Genomic DNA, 22,588 nt, shown 5'->3' with positions numbered 1-22,588 from the left:
GAGGAGGAGAAATGGCAGAGGAGGCACGTGAAGAGAAGAACCTTCAAAGAAAGGAATTATAAAAGTGGACAGGAGTGGAGAAAGGTGCCTCAAAATGACAGCATCTGAGAAGCAGGGTTTATGGGAGTGCCCTCGAGAGGAGGAGCGCAGGTCAAAAGAGGCTCAGACAAACACAAAATCAGAATTAATGTGCTGAAGGTTCATGTATGGCACAAGATGGAAAAAGTTTTTTAATTACTCTATTATGGCTAGTAGAGAATTAACTAGTAACAAAATAGGAAATAAAAATGAATATATTACACTGGATATGATATTGGTAGAGAGGAGGAGGTAATGGAGCTGATTGAAATAAAATAAATAACCCCTGGGCTTTTCCTGGTCTATGCTGGGTCCATTGTCACCACAGATGGACAACATTTGATCATAAATTGAATCTAACGGGAATGAAGATCCAGCTGCCTAACCAAGGACTGAGAAACATATATTGGTGTGCCCCAATCTAGTTAGATCTGAGCCGCATCCTGAGCTTGTAAATGGTGTCTTTGAGAATAAACTGACTAAATGTGCAGACACTACGGATGTGCTAAATCTTGTAATTTATGGTCCAGTGCTAGCCTTCATTCTGTAGCCAAAATGGAAGGTTGTTTCAGTTGAAGTTACTTTCTTGTGCGATCGATTAAATCATATACAGTATCTTTCACAGTTCAAATATGTGGACATGAACATGTTATGGTTGGACCACTTTGTTTAATGCTTCTAGTTTTTCAATCCTTAAATTTGAACTTTTTTATTGCAACTCCTAAATTAAAAATGATGATGCAAAATCAGTCCATTTATGTTATAGCCAGACTTTCCAGTTTCTCTTTTATATTTCCACAAAATCAGAAGCTGTAATTTTCAAAAAAAGGGCTGTTGAATCTGTTGAAGCACATGACATCAAATTGCCTCTTGTTCCTTAACATTTGTGATTTTAAATGTAGTATTTTTTGTCTTGGACTGCATTCAAGATGTGATTGCATTTAGCTGGATGATTGTTTCTTACATCAAGTTCAGCTTCCATTTCTGCAATTATTGTTATTGTTATTCCAATGATTCTTTTCAGAACTGTCTTTTCTGAATCCTCAACAAGGTACAGAGTAGTAAAGTCTACTCAAATTTGATCTCACTTGTTTCCTTTACCTTTTTAATCTCCATCTACCTTAATAAAAGGAGAAGTGTTTGTGCATCTGTGTGACCATCGATGTCTCTGTTATATGCCATTTGGTGTGAGATTCATAAAAGCAGTGCTACTGTTTATGATGCACCACCTGTTGGAATGAAAAATGCAGTGCATTTTATTATTAAGTGCATTATGACATACATTTCAATAGATGTTGTACTGCAAATGTTAAAGCTGAATATGTCCAACAGAGAATGATTGCTGGACAGACAGAAATCAGCTTTTCTACCTTACTAAAAGGATAGGTGTTTGTGTGTGTCTGTCATTCTGTGTGTCCATCTGGTTGTTAGGGAAAGGAAGAAGAATTTGAAAATGATTATAAAACTACCAAATAAGGATCTAAATATAAGAAAATTGGTCTTATTGGAATATTCTATTTGATATTATACGCCATCAACAGCAGAGTGGTAGTGTTTTTCATGCACTTGCCCCGGCCATGTGAACAAAGTTTATAGCTGCAGCTCTAATGACTGATAACTTCACGTCATGGGTAATGGATGGGAAAGAATAACATTACATCGACACAAGCATCAGGTAACCAAAGCCCCAACATGACTAGGCTGAAGTCACTAAGCCAGGCCAATGCAGCAAAAAAGGACAGCTGTAAAGGCTGCCTCGAGGGAAAGGGATCATGTGTGTTTTATTATACCAGACTAAATGCACATCCCATAGACAACATGAGGTCAACATCGAATACTTAGATTTTAACTCAGCTCAGTTAGTCTCAAAGTAATCGAATAAATAAAATGTTTTCCTTAATGATGATCTACTGTAGAAGAAATACACCCAGTACCATAACCACTGGCATCCTTTCATTATCTAAAAGGCATCGCTACTGTATATCCTATATAACACAAAATTAGAAGAGCTCGTCTACTTTGTGACTATGACCTGAGGTTTTAGCACATGGAGTTTTAGTTTTCTGTAAAAATGCAGAAGACTAAGCCCTTCAGGCAGAAGATGTGATAAGACTGCATGCATCATTATTCCTCAACTGTTTCCTACTAAGTCCTACCATATATAAATATATTTACAGACTTTGTAATATTTACCTTTATATAAATTTTTACAAACTGCACATTCATGCATCATTATCTTTATTGAGGAATAAAACAGTAACTGAGAGAAACAATAAGTAATAAGCCTGAAAATGGCAGTAACAATAGCCATAAAACAGGCTTATTAAGATAGATAGATAGATAGATAGATAGATAGATAGATAGATAGATAGATAGATAGATAGATAGATAGATAGATAGATAGATAGATAGATAGATAGATAGATAGATAGATAGATAGATAGATACTTTATTAATCCCAAGGGGAAATTCACATTGATACATATATACTAATGGTATATCCAAAATTATCAAATGCAAATGATCTGCAAAGCTTCTAGTCTAACAAAGTGTATGAAACTTTGTAATACTAGGGGCCTCCGCCCCCTGCTCGCTTCGCTCGCCCACCCCCGGGTTTGGTTTGCCGGATATACAATTTAAAGAGATTGTTAGTTTCATGGGAATTGTTACATATGCATTATTTTCACTTTTATTTTAAAACTTTTGTAAAAACAATACTTTATTTCCGGCCCGGGTGTGGTAACATCTCTTTCTCGCAGGACGTATAACGCTCCTCGCGTTGTGAAGGGGGTGCGGCTATACACGCGCTAAGGAGATGCCGTCGGATCATCTGCTGTCTTTCTGCTGCTGGCGAGATGCCTGTTCTGCTTGTCTCGCTGCCCGATCATTTCAAAGCCTGTACAGCAGCTGTCCTTTTGCCACTTCGCATCTCTGTCGCTCGCATTGTGAAGGGGGTGGGGGTGGATGGGGGGATGGCGAGGGTTAGGTTGGCTGAACGCTAAGGAGAAGCAGTCTGATCATCTGCAGGCTTTTTGCTGCTGGCGAGCTGCGTGTTTTGCTTGTGACTTGTCGTTGTTTTAAGAGCTGGGAGCACATGAAACGTGTCTGCCAACAGCAATCCAACAACTGCTAGGTTAGATGTCTGTGGACTTGTTTTAAATGATGTCTCACTGCCTTGTCTTGTGTGACGTTGTAAAACAGTACTTGTCCTTTATTTCCGTCCCCAGGCGTGGTTAAATCTCTTTCTCAGGATGTATAATGCTGCTCGCGTTGTCAAGGGGGGGAGCTGAACACATGCTAAGGTGTTGTTGTCGGATCATCTGCTGTCATTCTGCTGCTGTCGCACTGCTATCAGTCTTCTGTGCTGTACTCTGCCCTTCCTCAATCAGACCTAACAGTCACTTAAAACAAAAAAGGCTTCAACCTGGCTGGGATGCTACAGTACTTTCGATTTTTACTGCTTTCATATTCTTTACCTTTCTCTGCATGTGTATTGCGCCATCGTTTGTTTGAGCCTTTCGAATTCCACTGCCTTCATAATTTCTTATCTGCCTTTGTTTCTCTCCAACGCTTTTGGGTCTCTTTTCTCCACACTGATCTTTCTTCTTTGCTTATCGTATTGTCCTTATACACTTTATATGTGCTGAGAATCTCATGTTCTATATCCCCGCGAGACGCTCCGTGGCCATTCTGTTTCGTCTCGTGGGTCTTTTATTTGTCTTCCGTGATCTTAACGTGAAGATCACGTATCGTCTCCTAGTCATTCCCTCCCACAGGATTTTTTTTTATAATAGAGAGATTTGAAACCTGCTACATTTATGTATTTGCTGAAACTTTTATGACCATTTCTACTTACACAAATATGACAAAGAATAGTAAAATGAATAATATTTTACTGCCCTCTAGCAAAGAAAAATACTGGAACACGACTGTCTGTCACAACTGTCAGTCTTGTAAAAATAAAAATACATTTTCTGCTGGCACAAAAGATGTTGCTAGGTTACCTGAATTCAAACAGTGGTAAGGAGACCAGTACAACTGAAACAACACGTGGAGCAGGGAAAATCTAACAGCCCAGAATAGGGTGCTAAAATGGAACTTAATGTAGCAATCGTAAAAGCTTGTTTCATCCCAGGCATGTGTAGTTAGTGTGGACGTGTGCACATTTTAACTAATCTATAAAGGGTACAAGCAGCAGTCCTGAAAACACAACAAATGAAAAATGGGAAAGGCAGACTTAAACAAAAAAGAGTTTAAAAATACAAAATGGTATCATGCAGAAAAGCATTCAAAATAGCACCCATTGCAAATGTATTGAAATGATCAGAAAAGCTTATGCTCTTATCCTGCTTGAAGGTTATATTTTTATTGGGGGAGTGGCTGCCATGATATCTGATGCTAACATACAAGGTGATGTGACACAGTGAAGTACAGTATTCACTATAATATCAGCTATTTTACTGTCTAAAAGCATCCCTCTCCCAGAAACAATGGCAGATAGCCAGATGTACTTGCAGGGCACCACACTTACGGCCACCTTTTACAGAACCTCTCTATCTTTTCATTTTTTTTCTTTTTTTTAACAATTATTAATGGTCTTAATGACAAATGTTAAGATTTGGTCTCTAGCTTGTCACTATAAATTTTTAAACAGATTTTTAAATTGAAGATATGCTGCTGTGGTCACAGACGCAGTGTGGTCTCAACTGCTTCTCAGACAAGTTGCAAACTTGAGAGTTGAGGATTTGAAGAGTATGTTACATCTACAACATCTGGAAATGTAAAGTGGGATATATTAAATGCCCCTGTACTCATCTGATGATCACTATTATCACAGCAGACTGCTGCATCTTATTGCATGGTGGAAAGAATACAGAGCAAAGATAAAAGAAAGGTGTAAGGTACGAAGAACTAAACTGCCTCCATTAATGTGGAATATTCAGTCACTTTTCAATAAGTCGGATGAACTTTTACATGTCATTGAAAGTCAGTGCAAGTTCAAGTATTGTGGCATTTGTTTTTTTGTGGAGAATCAACTTAAATGTCTAATTTCAGAAGCTATTTTAATTTTGGGCAGTTTTCACTTAATACAATCAGATGAGGGGAGACTGAAAATGAGTAAATGAGTAATGCTATAAAGGCTAGCCATTACAATTGAAACTAAAATGTGTTATCCTGCCATTGAAGTACTGACTAAATTTGTCCATGTTACTGCCTAGGGAGATATGTTTCATCATCCTGATTAATGTTTATTAAATTAGGAACTGGAATGATTCACTCTGTACTACTATTCTAATACATGAATCATTCTGACTGTAGAATACCGTTGATTTAACCAGAGGATACACCCTTATGTTGTTGAAAAAAATGTTTATTGAAATAAAAAAGTTCCATTTCAGAGCCACATTAGCCAATTGTAGAATAAAGTTACAATAAGATGGAATAAAAGCATACTACTTAAACAGTGATTCCTGACTCGTAACAATAGCCACCTCTTGTGGTATATTAGTGTAGAAAGATTCTATACCTAAAGTACCAATGTGTACATAGTTTTATATGAAAAGCTTCTCAATCTGTTAATAAAGTCTGTTGTATCTTTATTTTATGATTGTCCCAGATGAACTAAATGGCATATGTTAAATTCGACAAATTGGATCAACGGTTGTAGTATCGAATTATAAGCTGAAAAAATGGGACAGCCAGGGGGGTTAATCAAACCTTTATGTATCTTTGAAAGTAAAAAAAAACGGAATACATGGATGTGGATTCAGTAAAAAATTAGCGGTACGCTTGTCAATGATTTCAAGCAGCATAGCCTCATCAATAACTTCTTTCACTAGATTGGCTACATGCGATGTGGGATTTGCACCCATTTTTTCATAACAGGTGGCATAAGATAATTGCCATATCCCTTCACCTGTTTACTTACCTACATCCATGATCACTATTGCTAATAACAATTGAAGGATCCAGAGGGGACTGAAGGATTGAAGGATTCCAGAGGGGCCACTGGAATGAACAAACTCCAATTAGCATGTTGGATTTGTGGACACAACAAGCTGAACTTGCACTGTTCGAATGTTGATGCCTGTAAATGTAAACCTGCAGTACAACTGAGCAGTTCACTTCAAGAGAGGCCCACCAAATTAACAAGCTAATTAAAAGGGCAGGCTCAGAACTCTGAACTCCCAGGATGAGGCAGTAAAGGATAGAGTTAAAACAAAACTAAGCGCCATTATGAACAATGTTGCACAATCTCTTTCTGACACACTAACACTGAGGACTTTCAGCCAATTAATTATTCAGCAGAAGTGTGTCAAGAAACAGAACCAGTTGTCCTTTATTTCACCAGCAATACGCCTGCATAATGCCTCTCTGTGACTATGACTGCTCAATCAGAGGTTTCCTTTAATTTATTTTTAAGTTTTCTTCCTTTTTAGTAATTCTGGTATGTGCTCAGAACATAGTGTGTGTTTATATATTGTAAATGAGTCGATGCTAAGGGTCGCTGTTGCCCCATAAACCCAACAGTCAGATGTACAGGGCACAGGGTAAAAGCACTAAGAAGTATTTTAATAATTTCTTCTTTTAAATAGTGCTCCTTCAAAGCACCCCAGCCACACTAAACAAGCAATTAAATGAACACAATATTCTCAATAATAATAACAATAATTCTCTCCTCCACACCTCCCAGCAAGCTCTGTCACACTCCTCCCAACTCCGGCTCACTTTCTGGATCTCCAACAGTCCTTTAAATAGTCCTTGACTCATCAGACAGAGAATTCAAATTCTTTAATCAGCCCGGAAGTACTCTGGGGCTTTCGTCCACCCAGGGCTTCTGTCCTCATGACTTCCTAGTATGTCTGGGCTGCAAGTGAAGCCTGACTCCCCAAGTCCTTTCACAACTTCCCCTGGCGGCACCCACGACACCCAATAGGGCTGAGAAACTGGACTCCAAGTCCCAGGATGCCCTTTGTGAATCCCGGGCACCGCTACACTCCAGGGAAGCTGCCATCTAGTGTTTTGGGGGAGGCAGTATCCTGGAAAAGCTGCCTTCCCCCATCCTTCTATCCTTTGGGCGTCCTGGCCAGGTTGAGCTGCTGGCCATCCCTTACAATTTATATATATATATATATACTCTTTAATAAAACCCCTGTGTGCGTCCAGTGTCCGTGTGTGTGTGTCTTCTGGTGAAGTGCGCATGCGCGGGGCACGGTGCGCTGCTTTAAACCAGATGCTTCAAAGCCAGCCTGATGCGTCACACAAGACAGAGAAGGCGGGACCTATAAAATATCATTTGGTAGATCCAATCGGATTTAGGTAAATGACGTAAGACCTAAAACAGAAAACACGAAAAACCCAATCGGGTACTGAGACACGGAGACCAGCTTCCCCATTGTTGTGCAAGTGTTCACTCTGAGGATGTCAGATTTGCGATTACGAAGCTTGGCCCGGTAAAGTGTAAAGTAAAAGTAGATTTATTTTCGGGCACATTACATCAGTTGCTGGGGAGAATCTGCTGATTGCCCACTGTTGTGACAGAAAATCAAACGCATATTATGGACAGCAAAGCCAGTATTACTGTCAGAGAAAATTACAGGCATTTTACGGAAAAAATTTAATGAAGTAAAAGGTCCCTTACCATTTAATATAGACGGTTCCTACTAATGTATATGGACTACTGTTCTAGCACCCGTTATTGTAACGGGCTTAATGTCTAGTACATATATATTTATCTATTTATTTATTGAAAGAGCTTTTGAAAAAAGCCAAATTTCCCCATGGGGACAAATAAAGTTTTATCTAATTTGACAACATCTTACTTATATATAAAACACACTGTACATATATTACATAATAGATCTATCTATCTATGACAGACCCACAGAAAAAATTATTTAAAAAAACTCACAAGCAGTGTAAAATACTGCCAATTAAATGATACGTCTGTCATCATCTAATGATCATGTATTGATGTAGTACATTGCTTAATTATAAATGATCTACATAAGCAGTTCATCTGTGACTATAGAATGGGGCAATTCCTTTGAACATTTTTCATGGAAACTGTTTGGTTTTCCCTTTGTTTTCTTCCTTTCGACATCTGAACATTACTTTTGACAGCAGACTTTAATGTAAAATGCTTATTATAGTCCATATGCTGTAAGGGAGACAACCAATTTACATGACAGGAGTAAAAAATCCTTTTGGTGTGCATTGCCTCTCGTGTGGTCCAATTTTCATGACAGTAGTGATAGTGATAGTGAACAGATGCTACAATTGAGTGGAGACATGACTCATTGATGAAAAGCCAAGGCTAGAATCACTTTCATATGTGGAGATTAAATTACAGGGGAAAGCAGATTTTTTTCTGCACTAAATTATTTATAAGAAAGCATATGTTTAATTTAGTAGACTGAAGCATGTAATATAAATAATATTTGTTTTAAATAATAACATCTTGAAAAGAATAATTAATTAATGCAGTCTATTAATTCTACTTGATTTAAAAGAAAATCATTTAATTGTCTGTCTGTTATTCCTTCATACTTTGCCTTCCTGTCTTGCAAAACATTACAATATCTAAAGAACCTCTAAAATGCAACGGTGTGTTACATTATATGTTAATGACTTTTAAATGTTAATTTACTAGTTAAAGTGCACATGTCCAACCTATCAATGACGCATTCTCTTCAACACAGAAAATGTCAAGGGCGCCAGATGCAGAAAATATAGTATCACAGAGTGTCTCTTTTTCATGCAGTTGTCTCTTTCCAGCTTCATTTTATTATTTCTGGTTTGACAGAAGAGGTTTTTAATTGAAGATATGAGGTAATAAAGGCACTCCAACTTTACCTCATCCACTCATACATTGTATGTGTCATAAATTTGTTTCTCTTTTAATTTTTTGGATGTAATACAGTTTTGCATGCATTAGTTTCAATGGCATATTATTGTGTGCACAAAACAAGTTTACTTTGTACTTTTTTTTTCTGGTTATGACTTTATTTTGATAAGACTACAAGTTAGACTAGTTCTTTGTTTAGAGATCAGTACTTTTTCCTTATGGTTACGATCCCTGATCCTGGTCCTTTAATTTCTCTGTCTGCTTGCCTTATTGCTGGCAGAAAAGTATGTGTCTTGACGTGAGTATACAGTATGCAGACACCAGTCCTGGGTAGGACACAAGCCATTCTAACAACACTAATACCAGATCTGTTTAGAGGCTCAAATCAACCTAACACATGTATATTTTAAAATGTGGGAGAAAACCTGCTGAGGCACAATAAAAATATACGAACTCCACACCGCCATCACCTCCCGTCATACTCTTGTCCAGGAGCTATGAGGCTATAGCACTAATTACTGCATTATCTTTCCATCTGTGTGTTGAAGTATCCCTGTTATTGTCAGATATGGCGGTGACCACGGGCCCCTATAGGGTTGAGCTTCTAAGCTCTGTTCCCGTGGTCCCCAAAACCACCAGGGCGGCCTCCCCCTTGTGTTCTGGAGGAGGCATAAGCCCTCCTCTGGTCCTTCCAGGCATCCTGGCTGGGTGCCACCCCTAGCCGCTTGCCACAAAATGCAGCTAGTAATAAGAAGATACATTACCTTCAAAAATGATCAATTAATGTCATGGTGCTGTTATGATTAGACTTTTGATTTAAATTTTTAACAACTGTTCATTGGCCTTTACATTTTACTTCAGTATAATTTCTGGAGTTTTGAAATTAAAGGAATCTCTTGGATATATTTTTTGTTCCTGTGTGTGTTTTGTTAAAAATGACTTGTGTTTTCCTATGACGTTGTCTTGATTTGCTTAAGGATGCCACCGTTTTGTGATGGTTTTGTTTATGGTTGATTTGCTGTTTGTGAAGCTAGATGACTAGGGACGTGAGACATGTGATGTAATTTCTACAATGGTTTAAAGTTTAACACAGTACATGTCTTGTTTTTACATGATTGGATTTACGAAAGAAAAAAACATTAGTGTCATTTCTTTTTATTAGTTTTGAGTTTCTGGTTATGATGACTATTTCTGACATCTGAGTATACCTTACATTTCACATTTTTTCCATCTGGTTATATGTAACCTTTTTTGGCTTAAAACTTAACACTATGATCATTGACCATTATTCTAGCTACGCATCCTGAGATTTTCTTATTTAAATATAATCTTCACAGTTATGATCACTGCTTGACTTTAGACTGGTCCTTGCCTTCTTCTGATTCAATTTTCTCTCCAAACTGCCCTTGCCTTGTACAAACAGTACAGGTGCTCAGTTTTGTTTTGTGATTCATCCCTTTGTCTAACCCCTGACTCCTTTAAAGGTACTATGTTTCCTATTTGTGATTTTTTCCATTTTTTTAATACATAATATCAATGCAAATGCATCTCAGTTAAACCACCTCAGACCACTACAGAGTGAAGGTTTATTAGTAGGTCACATTGCAGTGATGAATACACACTTTACTGAAGCTTTGTAAGTGTTGTGGTGACCCAAAGAACTGTCTATTAAGGTCTTGTTACATAAGAGTAAATCAGAAATAGATGTATTTTTGCAGTAACAAAACTAAAGTGTTACCACATTTTCCTGTTATAAAGCCTTAGCTCCAATTTTGGGCCTGTGCAGGCCAAATACTTGCCTTTTGAGTTCGGCTGTAGGCTGCCAGGGGTGAGGCCTATTCAATTTCTCCAGACCTGTGGAGAGGGCAGGTCTCAATTTTCGAAATTGTTTTGAGAATTACTTTTGGAGAATTTATTCATTAGTTTGTGTAAGACATGGTATAATTTAGTTTAAAACTCTAACCTGGTCACATTTTCATAGATTAAAATTATCTAAAACTGTTCAGCTATTGTACCCTAATTGTGAACAATTAGGCTTCGCATATGTTTGGTAATACCCTGAATTAAAAAGTTTTCTTGTGAAAATATTTTCTCATCTGTTAAGATAGCATTAGCTATAGTCTCTTAAAGTGTTTCAAAATGTAATAGTTGGAACCATACTATTTAGTAATAAATGTTATGTAATTTTCCACACTACACTGCTAGCACACTGACTACTCTTACTCAGCTAGAAGAATTCTATTGCAACCTTGCAAACCACTCGTATGTTATACAAACAATTTGCTTAAGAAGATTACAAAGAACAGAAAAGTAGATTCTTATAGAGTTAAGCAGGGTTAAGTAGACTAAATGCCAAATAAGAAACCAGATCTCCAAACAAGTACACATACTCTCTACCAGAATACAAAAGGAAGCCCTAACTGACCCACTGAACAGCATGCTGAGTAAAAGTAAGAAGTTGAGCTCTCTGCTGAAGGAGAGCCCAGTGGTTGAGAGTCTGTGTGCGAGTGATGAACTGGCATCCTTTCAGAGGCTGGTTGCTACTTTGTACTTGATGCTGACTACATAGACCCCAGACCCATGCCATTCTGAACTGGAACTGGTAAGTTCCGTGGAATTGATTTTAATTAAATGTTATCCACTATGCTGTAAGATATTTCATGTTCAGCATGACCTGACAATTTAGCCTAGCAGACCTGAAACATATTGCCTTTGGCTGTCACTCTTTACAGGTTTTGTGTCGTTTCTAAGGCGGTAATAACTTGCTGCCCTTGTGAACACCATGACTAAATGGACTCTTTCAAATCCTGATTTTAATTCTATTTCACAGCAAACCCACAAATTCTTCAAGTGACATCTTTGTCACAGTTAGACTTTTCAATTGATTCATTTCACTCAGATTTTTTATTCTATTTTTTTCACCTTCCTCAGTAACATTTTGATTTTCAGAAGTTGGTAAAGTATTTACCAGTAAGCAAGGTCAAAGTGAAACTTGGGAAGACAGAACAATCAAAAACTTTACTGACATTGAAACAGGCTGACAACCATGAACATATACCCTACAACAAATTAGACTCGGTGAAATAACTTTGCATACTGTATATAATTGCTATATGCAAGTTTCCTACTGAGATGGTAAGTTTTTCCTGATTCAATGGAATGAACTTTCTTTACTTTTTCTTTTGAACATTGAAATGAGACTAACATTTGAGCATTATATTAAACATGTATCATGTTATTTATCAAAATAGGTGTACACCAATGGATTTGATTACACAATAAATCTACTTTTTATGATGAAGGTCAAATTAACTGCCATTTCTACATAGTCCAATGAAATTATTACTTGCATTTCTGCCACAGACTAGTTAAAGCAATATAATACTAAAACTAGTTAATGAATACAACACAGACAATACATACATAATAATATATTAAATACAACTTTGCACAATACCTACACTATAAGAAACATACTATAAGAGCCATTTGTTAGTTATTTAAATGTTTGCCTATATATTAGTGCATAGTTTATGAGAGGTTCTTATAACCCCCAAAAGTTGCATTGAATTGGTATATTCTAACTATTTCTTATCTCTCTGACCATAGGTTATTCTCAGTTTGTGACCTGCCTTGCCATGTGTAAGGCATGGAGGGTACATGGTTTCAAAAAGTGCCTTACATGCTCAATAGTATGAAAGTTAACATGCCGTATTAAACGTGCAATGTCGCACGTTTACAGCGTACTGAAGACAAAGTAAAGCATCTGTAAGTATGGGAACAATTGAGGTTTGACAAGAAAAGTTAAGTTTATAGAAGAAACATTTTTTTCCTCATTTCTTTGCCTTTAATTCTATGTGTGTAACTACCTTTTTTCTTTATTCTTGTGTGGACTATTTGCTTGGAATTTTCACTAAATCTTTTAAAATGAACTTTTCGATTGAGAGATTTCTTTCAGCATGCGTTTTACCCGTGCTTAAATCTGCCTTACTCACCCGCAGCTACACATACCTCAGGTACACTCGTAAAATTGGCATAATGAATGGGTATTGATCAGCCTCATTAGCCGACACAGAATGTAGGAATTAGAGTGATAATGTGGCAGTGGCAGACAATCTGTACTATAAAATTTTAACCTATAAGTATGTGTAATTCTGATCACTTTATACTTAGTGAATACCTACACTTTGTTAATTTACTTATTGGTAATTCTTGCAATATCTGCATTTGTACCTTGTTAGCATACTTAAAATTATTATAATTCTTATTTTTTAAAATATTTATGCCTTTCTTTTTTGTCCACTAGCTGTAACCCTACAATTTCCTTTGGGATTAATAAAGTATCTATCTATCTACAGTACATCCAGAACGTATTCACAGCGCATCACTTTTTCCACCTTTTGTTATGTTACAGCCTTATTCCAAAATGGATTAAATTCATTTTTTTTCCCCAGCACACAACACCCCATAATGACAACGTTAAAAAAGTTTACTTGAGGTTTTTGCAAATTTATTAAAAATAGAAAAACTGAGAAATCACATGTACATAAGTATTCACAGCCTTTGCTCAATACTTTGTTGATGCACCTTTGGCAGCACTTACAGCCTCAAGTCTTGTTGAATATGATGCCACAAGCTTGGCACACCTATCCTTGGCCAGTTTCACCCATTCCTCTTTGCAGCACCTCTCAAGCTCCATCAGGTTGGATGGGAAGCGTCGGTGCACAGCCATTTTGAGATCTTCAATCGGATTCAAGTCTGGGCTCTGGCTGGGCCACTCAAGGACATTCACAGAGTTGTCCTGAAGCCACTCCTTTGATATCTTGGCTGTGTGCTTAGGGTTGTTGTCCTTCTGAAAGATGAACCGTCGCCCCAGTCTGAGGTCAAGAGTGCTCTAGAGCAGGTTTTCATCCAGGATGTCTCTGTACATTGATGCAGTCATCTTTCCCTTTATCCTGACTAGTCTCCCAGTTCCCCACAGCATGATGCTGCCACCACCACGCTTCACTGTAGGGATGGTGCCAGGTTTCCTCCAAACGTGACGCCTGGCATTCACACCAAAGAGTTCATCAGACAAGAGAATTTTCTTTCTCATTGTCTGAGAGTCCTTCAGGTGCCTTTTGGCAAACTCCAGGCAGGCTGCCATGTGCCTTTTACTAAGGAGTGGCTTCCGTCTGGCCACTCTACCATACAGGCCTGATTGGATGGATTGCTGCAGAGATGGTTGTCCTTCTGGAAGGTTCTCTTCTCTACACAGAGGACCTCTGGAGCTCTGACAGAGTGACCATCGGGTTCTTGGTCACCTCCCTGACTAAGGCCCTTCTCCCCCGATCGCTCAGTTTAGATGGCCGACCAGCTCTAAGAAGAGTCCTGGGGCCTCATGTATAACGCTGTGCGTAGAACTCACACTATAACATGGCGTAAGCACAAAAGCGGGAATGTGCGTACGCACAGAAAAATCCAGATGCAGGAATCTGTACGTACGCAAACTTTCACGTTCTTCCACTACATAAATCCCGATCAGCGTGAAAAGTAATGTATGTGCACGCGCCTTCTGTCCCGCCCCAACTCCTCCCAGAATTACACCTCTTTGAATATGCAAATCAATATAAATAGCCTTCTTTGAAAAGACAATGGGAAAAGCACGGGGGGAAATATAAGAATTTCAGCGAATACCAAGTGGAGGCAAAGGAAAAGCGTACTATTTGTTGGTTTAAACAGTGGTATAATAAACAAAAGGAAGTTGATCAAGTGACAGAGTGTCGGAGAAACTCGAAGGCTCAAGTTCACAAAGTCGCACAGTGCCCGAAATAAAAAAGAAATCACATATCAAAGTCACTGTGAAAAGGCGAGTCGTAGCCCACCGTCTGAGTGTCATATGAAAGCTTATTAGGGTACAGACAAGAAAAATAGGCACACAGTGAGAAAAAAGCACGAAATGTCAACTTTAATCTCGAAATTTCCACTTTAATCACGTAGTTTATTTTGCCATTAAAGTAGAACATCATAAACTTCATCTTAAAATCGTTTAATTTACTAGTTTCTCAAATCCCATTGTAACTAAAGTGGCACATTAAATGCTTTGTTCTGTATTTGATCTTCTATGTGCTCTACATGTGTGAATCACTACCTGCTTCTTAAACGGGCTTTCTCTTTCTCCGACAGGACACATAATCCATTACATTCGTGATATTACAGCTCTCTGAATAATTAAAATACTGAGATGTATACGTGATATCTTTTTCATGATGATAGGAATGAAAGCATGTTATTAAACATGGGAACACGGTGGGGCAGTGCATGTTCATGTCTCACGCAAGAGGCTTGCGGCGCCATGCGCGACCTTCGATGAAATAATTTAATACAGAAGTACTGTCTCTTTCAAACGTACTAACCTCCAATTCCTGTCCTTACTTTTCTTTCTCCAAAAACCCAATCGCCACACAATCAGCTATATAGACGTGAAGCCATCTGTAAGCTTAAAACGCCGATTCTTCAAAACTTTTAAGGAACATTGAAATATCTTCTTAGTACATGTTTAATTATTATATCCGTCTATCCTTCCAGTGTCGCGTCAGCACCAGCAAGAATACAACGCAATGCAGGAACAATCCCTGAACTAGCTAGCGCTGCGGCACCGTGTCCTCACATGTTTAATTATTAACAATAAAGATTATTTAAATGAAGTTAAAGTTTTATCTGTATAATATAATCAACATATTTTGCTGTATTTCATCTTAAAAATGATATCGTCATCATATGTAAATACGCGCTTCACAAAGTGGCGCAGGTTGTGCAATATTATAACTGTAGTGCAAGTTTACAGTGAGGTGATTGTACTTATAAGTACAAACAGTTCTACAAGAAGCATTTGATGGACTGATTGAGTCCGTTTATAGTTCTTGGAATGAAACTTTTTCTAAACCGCAAAGTCCGTACAGGGAAGTCTCTGATTCGTTTTGCCTTGGCTCAGGCAGCGTCTGCTTCATGCTGTGTACCGATAATTCTCTTCCCGATCAGCTGCTGCTGTGATTCCCCACTCAGATACAGTGATATAAATACAGTGAGAGTAATATGGAAAAACATGATCTGCTGTGGCAACCCTTAACGGGAGCAGCTGAAAGAAGAAGAAGATGCAGTGAGAGTTACAACGCTAAAGCAGTTTTGGTATTTGGAATACTATGGCTATTCCCTGGACCATTATATTGCTGCAGGTTAATTACAATCAGATGCATTACACTAATAAACAATATGCAGTTAGTTTCAGTGTATTTATAAAGCCGCGTCAGGAATGTGGAGCTAAGAAAGAAAGGGTGGCCACACAGGAACAGTAGCACTGCTTTGACGCTGGGTGCCGCCAGTCTGCAAAACCGAGCGGAGAAATTGCGTACGCCAAGGTATGAGTTACCGTGGAAATGTGCGTGGCTTTACGCCAAGTTTAGGTTTTATACATCGCGATTTGAGAGTGGCAACGTTCGTACGTAACATTTCTGTGCGTACGCACCGTTTATACATGAGGCCCCTGGTGGTTTCAAACTTCTTCCACTTACAGATGATGGAGGCCTCTTTGCTCATTGGGACCTTCAAAGCAGCAGAAATTTTTCTCTAACCTTCCCCAGATATGTGCCTCGAGACAATCCTGTCTCGGAGGTCTACGGACAATTCCTTTGACTTCATGCTTGGTTTGTGCTCTGACATGAACGGTCAACTGTGGGACCTTATATAGACAGGTGTGTGCCTTTCCAAATCATGTCCAATCAACTGAATTTACCACAGGTGGACTCCAATTAAGCTGCAGAAACATCTCAAGGATGATCAGGGGAAATAGGATGCACCTGAGCTCAATTTCGAGCTTCACGGCAAAGGCTGTGAATACTTATGTACATGTGCTTTCTCAATTTTTTTATTTTTAATAAATTTGCAAAGACCTCAAGTAAACGTTTTTCACGTTGTCATTATGGGGTGTTGTGTGTAGAATTCTAAGGAAAAAAATGAATTTAATCCATTTTGGAATAAGGCTGTAACATAACAAAATGTGGAAAAAGTGATGCGCTGTGAATACTTTCTGGATGCACTCTATCTATCTATCTATCTATCTATCTATCTATCTATCTATCTATCTATCTATCTATCTATCTATCTATCTATCTATCTATCTATCTATCTATCTATCTATCTATCTATCTATCTATCGGCTCAGAATTAAGGAGGAGGGAGAAGTGACAATGTATGATGATCATCTTTAATAATACTGTTAGCCTTTCCATGTCCAGAAATTCTTACTTGAATGTCCAACCAACATGCAATATGTCACCACTCTCCATTCCTTGATTAATTATAATGTATTGAAATGCATAACTTCACTTTATTGGATAGATAAGTGATTTGTAGGCTGCCTTATAACACAATCTACTTGTACTTTGCAAAGCTGTTATTACAATTACATTCCCATCATATATTTTATCTCTTCATAATTCCACTGCTGCCAGCTTGAAGCATTACAGTTACATACATGCATATACTGTACATGAATTATTTTCCTTATTTTCTGGAACTGGATCTGTGATAAGAACTATAAGAAGTGTGAGGGAAAATCAAAAAAGTGCTTGAAACTGCCTGCCTGTTATGCTAGGACATCCTGAGTTCATTTATACTAGTGCACTTTATGTTAGGAAATGAGATCTTATATACCTTTGTGCTCTGTTCTGTGATAACAGTTTACACATAAAGATGTCTTATTCTGTAAACCAAACATTTAGACAGGACTTTTAATGATTAACTATTTTGAGACCTTTGGATGTTATTTAATGTCAGAGGGGTATTGCTAGAACTTACCTTTTATCTGAGTGCTCATTGGTGGGATTGAAATGTTTTCCAGCTACTACAGGTATATGCAAATGAACCTAAGTGATATAATTGGAGCTGTTCTCTTAAAATTAAGCAGACATGCTATGGAGAACCTCGCTGCTCATATAGTGAGCCCCCACTAGTTGGTATAAATAAAGGACATCCTTGGGTTTCGTTTGTGATGTGATGACTCAATACTTTCGTGAGTTTTTATTAATAATAGTCACACAATCAATTTTTGGCCATTGGTTATTACAGCCCAATTTGAAATACATTGATTTTAATAGTACCACTGACAGAGAGGACTGACCTGCTGATCATCTGGGTTTAACAGGCACCCAGCCAAGAAAAGAACATAAAGAAAAGGTTCCTTCTTTTCTTCATTCAAACATAAAAATAACAACAAAGCAGCACTTAGTGTGATGTTCTTACAGTCTGGCTTTTATACCATGGTGCCCATGACATTATGCGTGATTCAGGACATTTACATGTATAGCAACACTGCATGGCAAAGTATATGTCTGGATATTCCAGTTACAGAATGCTGCACACAGATCACTTAAATAAAAGGGAAAATAAATAAGAGATCCCAAAAAAGTCTAAAATATAAAACACAATAATTTGCCAGACCACTAGTGTTTTCCTTTCTTCCTGATCTTTTCAAAGCTAAAGAAAATTGCCTTTCTTTTTCTTTCTTTGATTCTTCCTTAGTTGCTGACTTTGAAAACACAATTAGACTTTCTCTGGCAGTGTACTTTTGTATTACTTTCTAAACAAGCCAAAAACAGCCACCTCCTGCCCTTTCAGATGCTTGAGCCTGTCCTCAAAGGGCTGTGTCTTTGATTAAACAGCAGACTTTGGGAGACAGCAGAGAGTTTGGAAACATGCAGAACCATCTTTCTATAAGTCAGCACGGCATAAAATAAATGGTAGTCTGCTCACCAATAATTTTGTTACAGTCGTACATTAAGTAGTAAGATGGAAATACAATATGCAATAAATGAGTTTGTGCATTAGAATATGCCACCCATATAGGTCTGTAGGTGTACATCAGTAGTGCTGTTATGTACACAGAGTACAGTGAAATTATTGCTTACATGTTTGACTAACATGCAAAATGTCACCGATTTCCAGTCTCATGGTAAACAAGAATGAATTAAAACTCATTTTATTTAATAGAAACACAAATCAGGTTATATGATGTCCTTCTTACCCCCATTTTCAGCTTGGATGTATTTACTGTTTCATAAAATTAGGATATTCTCCAACCTCCAAACTCCTACCTGAATTTTGCACTTTTTATGGCAATTGGAAACACCTCTAAAAGAACAAATATGAAAACACTGTGTGATATTCTAAACTTAACTGTCCATTTTTTCTTTTATTTCATTCTCCTCTGATTCACTCATAGCAATCTCACCAGATGTCTTTTTCTCAGTGTTTTCTCCACTTCCTTGTTGTTTAGCATTTTTCAAGTACTTCTCTCCCTCTGTCTCTTCAGTGTTCATGTTAACTAGTTCAAATAAGCCCCCCCCCTTACCCCCCCCAGTCCCACCATGCTGTTCATTCCTTACGGCCTCTCTCCAACCTAACTGGGATACCCACCCTTTTGCTACCTCTCCCCAGTCAGATCTTGTTGTGTGCTACAGGGGGCAGTTGAGCAAGAATCTCAGGACAGATGCAAGCTTGTGTCTCTGTATCATACCTCAGACAATAAGAAGCAATAAAGTTAAAGGCCATTTTGTGAGCCATTTACGTAGTTATTATACTTTAGATGAAGTAAATAATTCAAGTAAAAATTTCTCCCTAGCCCAGTGGTTCTCAAACTAGTAAGGTGGCGCAAATGTTGCCATATGTGGCATAATTTTGCTATTCGTAGGAAAATTTTAAACTTGTAGTGGTGAATCGGCAGCAAAAAATATAGGAATAAATTTTATTAGGGTTTCAAAAAAACGTTAGGGGGGCCCAATTAAAATTGTTATGAAAACTCGGTTCGCGAATACTTAAAGGTTGAGAAACGCTGCCCTAGCCCTAGTTACTTACAGTTCAGTTTGGCCATGCAGCTAGAAAGGTGAATAATGTTAGTCAAAGAATAAGCTAAATGTTAAATTGATTTAATTGAACTACATTTATAAATGATGTAAAATATGTAATAAATAAATAAATAAGAATCAATACAGAAGCAATAGGAATAAGCACTCTTAGTCTATGACCCATTAATGAGATAACATCATGTGTTACCAATAACCAACCATTAAATTAATGTGGTGACAAATATTGTATAAACTTTCAATTGTAGAAAACACTTATAATCTATGTATAAAATGCTAAGGTCTTGTCCATCTCTCATGTGATTACTCACAAACTAATGGGGCTACAAACGTGCTCTTGGTCTTAATCAAAAGCTTATGACCTGCTATGCAGTGGCAACCTGGTGGTCAGAAAACCTTTGTTTTAATTAAAGCACAGTCCCAGCAAGCTCATCTATTGATAATCCAATAGGACACGGTACACACATGTTCAGAATTCATAATAATGTGTAAGTTCTTATGCTAGTAAAAAATGGACTGAGTTTACTGTTGTTTATTTTTATTACTGTAGGTTGGCATGTTTCACTACTTACGAATAAAAATACTGTGAAATAATCCATCATTGTACCATAATTATTAAATGCAGTATAAATTGCAAAGTTTTCCTGATTATTAATTTGCTACCACTATTATGACTTTAACATGCAATGACTAAATAGGACAACATCATTTTTAATTTTTCTTCATGAGAATTAGGATTAGGGTTACGATTAGGATATACAAAACAAAGCATTTTATCAAAACCAAGTTCTGAATTGTGTTTAACATTTAAAGTACTTTACCTTTATTTTTATAAATTTTTAAATTGTTATTTATTTTTGAGTGAAAACTAGTTTTTTCTTCACCTTAATTCAGGGTGCAGACATGAAGGCATTTATTTACAGTCTCTTGTCTTTAAACAAGATGGCATCCAACACTCATGTGCAACAACACAGCCACAGCAGGAATAACAGCACAATGAAAACATAGGTGGACTCATCAAAAAGCAACATAACTAATATAAAATATAAAAATAAAAAAATCACTAAAAATCTAAACTCACTAATCTAATTGTATGTATACATAGATGAGAAAAACATGAAGGTGTTTATCTTTCACTCATTTATTATCACGACTTGTATTTTCAAAAAGACAGCATTTGTTAACAATAAAACATCTTGTATTTGAATTAAGATATATTTGCTACAGTACCTGTGACATTATATTGATATGTAAAACAATTTGAGTTAAGAACGCATGGTTCTGTCTCTGAGTCTTGGGGGCAGAGATTCCCAGACACTGACAGTCTCAGTGTGTGCCTCACTCTTCGTCGAACATCTTTTGAATCACAAGGCTGCATTAAAAAAAAAAAAGATTATTTTATATGCTTACTTTGCCTGTACCTTTTATTTTTCATATAAATGCACAATCTGAATGGACTCTACATGACATATACAATAGCTTTATTACATTTAAAGAAAATATACAACAGAAATTAGTTATTAATCAGTCAGAGGTATACAGTACTCAGCCTCTGTACAGGACTCATTAAGTTAAAGCAGTATTTCCTCAAAGCATGAGAGTATAAAACCTTTATGAGAGTATAAATAATATTTAATACTTACGTTATCAAAAGTAGCACTGACACAATGAATATTAAAATTTAAATAACAATAACTCGTATTTAACTGACTAACACAGACAATGATTTTATATGATTTTTGATAATTTAACACACTTTTAACACAGCATTAAATTGGATTTTTTTAATGTTAAATAGAACTATTAATAAAGATGTTATCTTTCACAAATTTCTTTAAATGGCTGAATCTTGAAGACTAACTTGGCAGCAATAGGATTAAAGTAGAAATAGGCACAATCATTTTGCATAGCATACAAGGACTGTGATTTTGATTCATATAAAGAATGAAGACAATATATATATATATATATATATATATATATATATATATATATATATATATATACAATAGACCCATGCGACGACGCAGTTCAGGGTTCGTGGCATGAGTCGTTTGCAGATTTTTCCTTAGAACCTAACTAATAATTGTTAGCGGAAACCGCAAATATCCTCCGCAATTTTCTATGGCTTTTTTCGTGGTAATACTGCACTGTAGAGAGAACAGGAAGCAACCGTAGAGGAAAACGGGCCTTGGGATGGTGAAAATAGCCAATCCGAGAGCGTTGTACTCTACTAGAATTTGAAACTGCAAGTCCCAGCAGTTCCTGCAGTGGCTCTGATTGGTCTTCTGCTGAGGGTGCAGGGGCTGTTGTTGTCAAAGGATGTCAGCGCGGCTTTTAAAAAAGGGTGCCGGTGACCAAAAGAAAATAAAAAGTTTTTGTAATTTGTGTTTCAAGGTCCTGCCTCTGTGCCTACCTTCTGTTGGGTTACCTGTACTTATTCTTTTTGGATCGTTTCATGGTTGGTGTTTGGATTGTCTGCAGTCTGCCTGTGTATGTGAGGATTGTAAGTGGATTCATTGCCATCCTGTGAAGAAAGGAGCGCTCCTGAACCCGTCCACCCATCTTCATCATTTCAGGAACTACCAGTAGAACTATCTTTACATTCCCATTCAACGTACAGATCTCTGGACTATTTATCTTCATCATTACATTTCATCCGTTGCCGTTTCTCATGGACTTTACTGTGTGTGTTTTGTTTGTGCTTTGTTGTATTTAATGTATAATCACTGTAAAGTGAACAGGGGTGGTATCGTTGTTTTCA

At 37.3% G+C, this 22,588-nt stretch overlaps 1 protein-coding gene across 1 annotated transcript in view; it reads right to left on the bottom strand.

The window, feature by feature from the left end:
• The window catches only part of thsd7ba (thrombospondin, type I, domain containing 7Ba), a 1,117,993-nt gene that overhangs the window by 52,589 nt on the left and 1,042,816 nt on the right, over positions 1-22,588 (bottom strand). The window contains exon 19 of the mRNA XM_051931000.1: positions 21,055-21,196. Within this exon, the coding sequence (XP_051786960.1) occupies positions 21,055-21,196 (142 nt within the window). The remainder of the gene's footprint in view (positions 1-21,054; positions 21,197-22,588) is intronic.

This window comes from Erpetoichthys calabaricus, chromosome 8 (assembly GCF_900747795.2).
Source record: "Erpetoichthys calabaricus chromosome 8, fErpCal1.3, whole genome shotgun sequence".
Taxonomy (NCBI): Eukaryota; Metazoa; Chordata; class Cladistia; order Polypteriformes; family Polypteridae; genus Erpetoichthys; species Erpetoichthys calabaricus.
The sequence above is the reverse complement of the archived record's forward strand: the minus strand, read 5'-3'. Positions and strand labels throughout refer to the sequence as shown.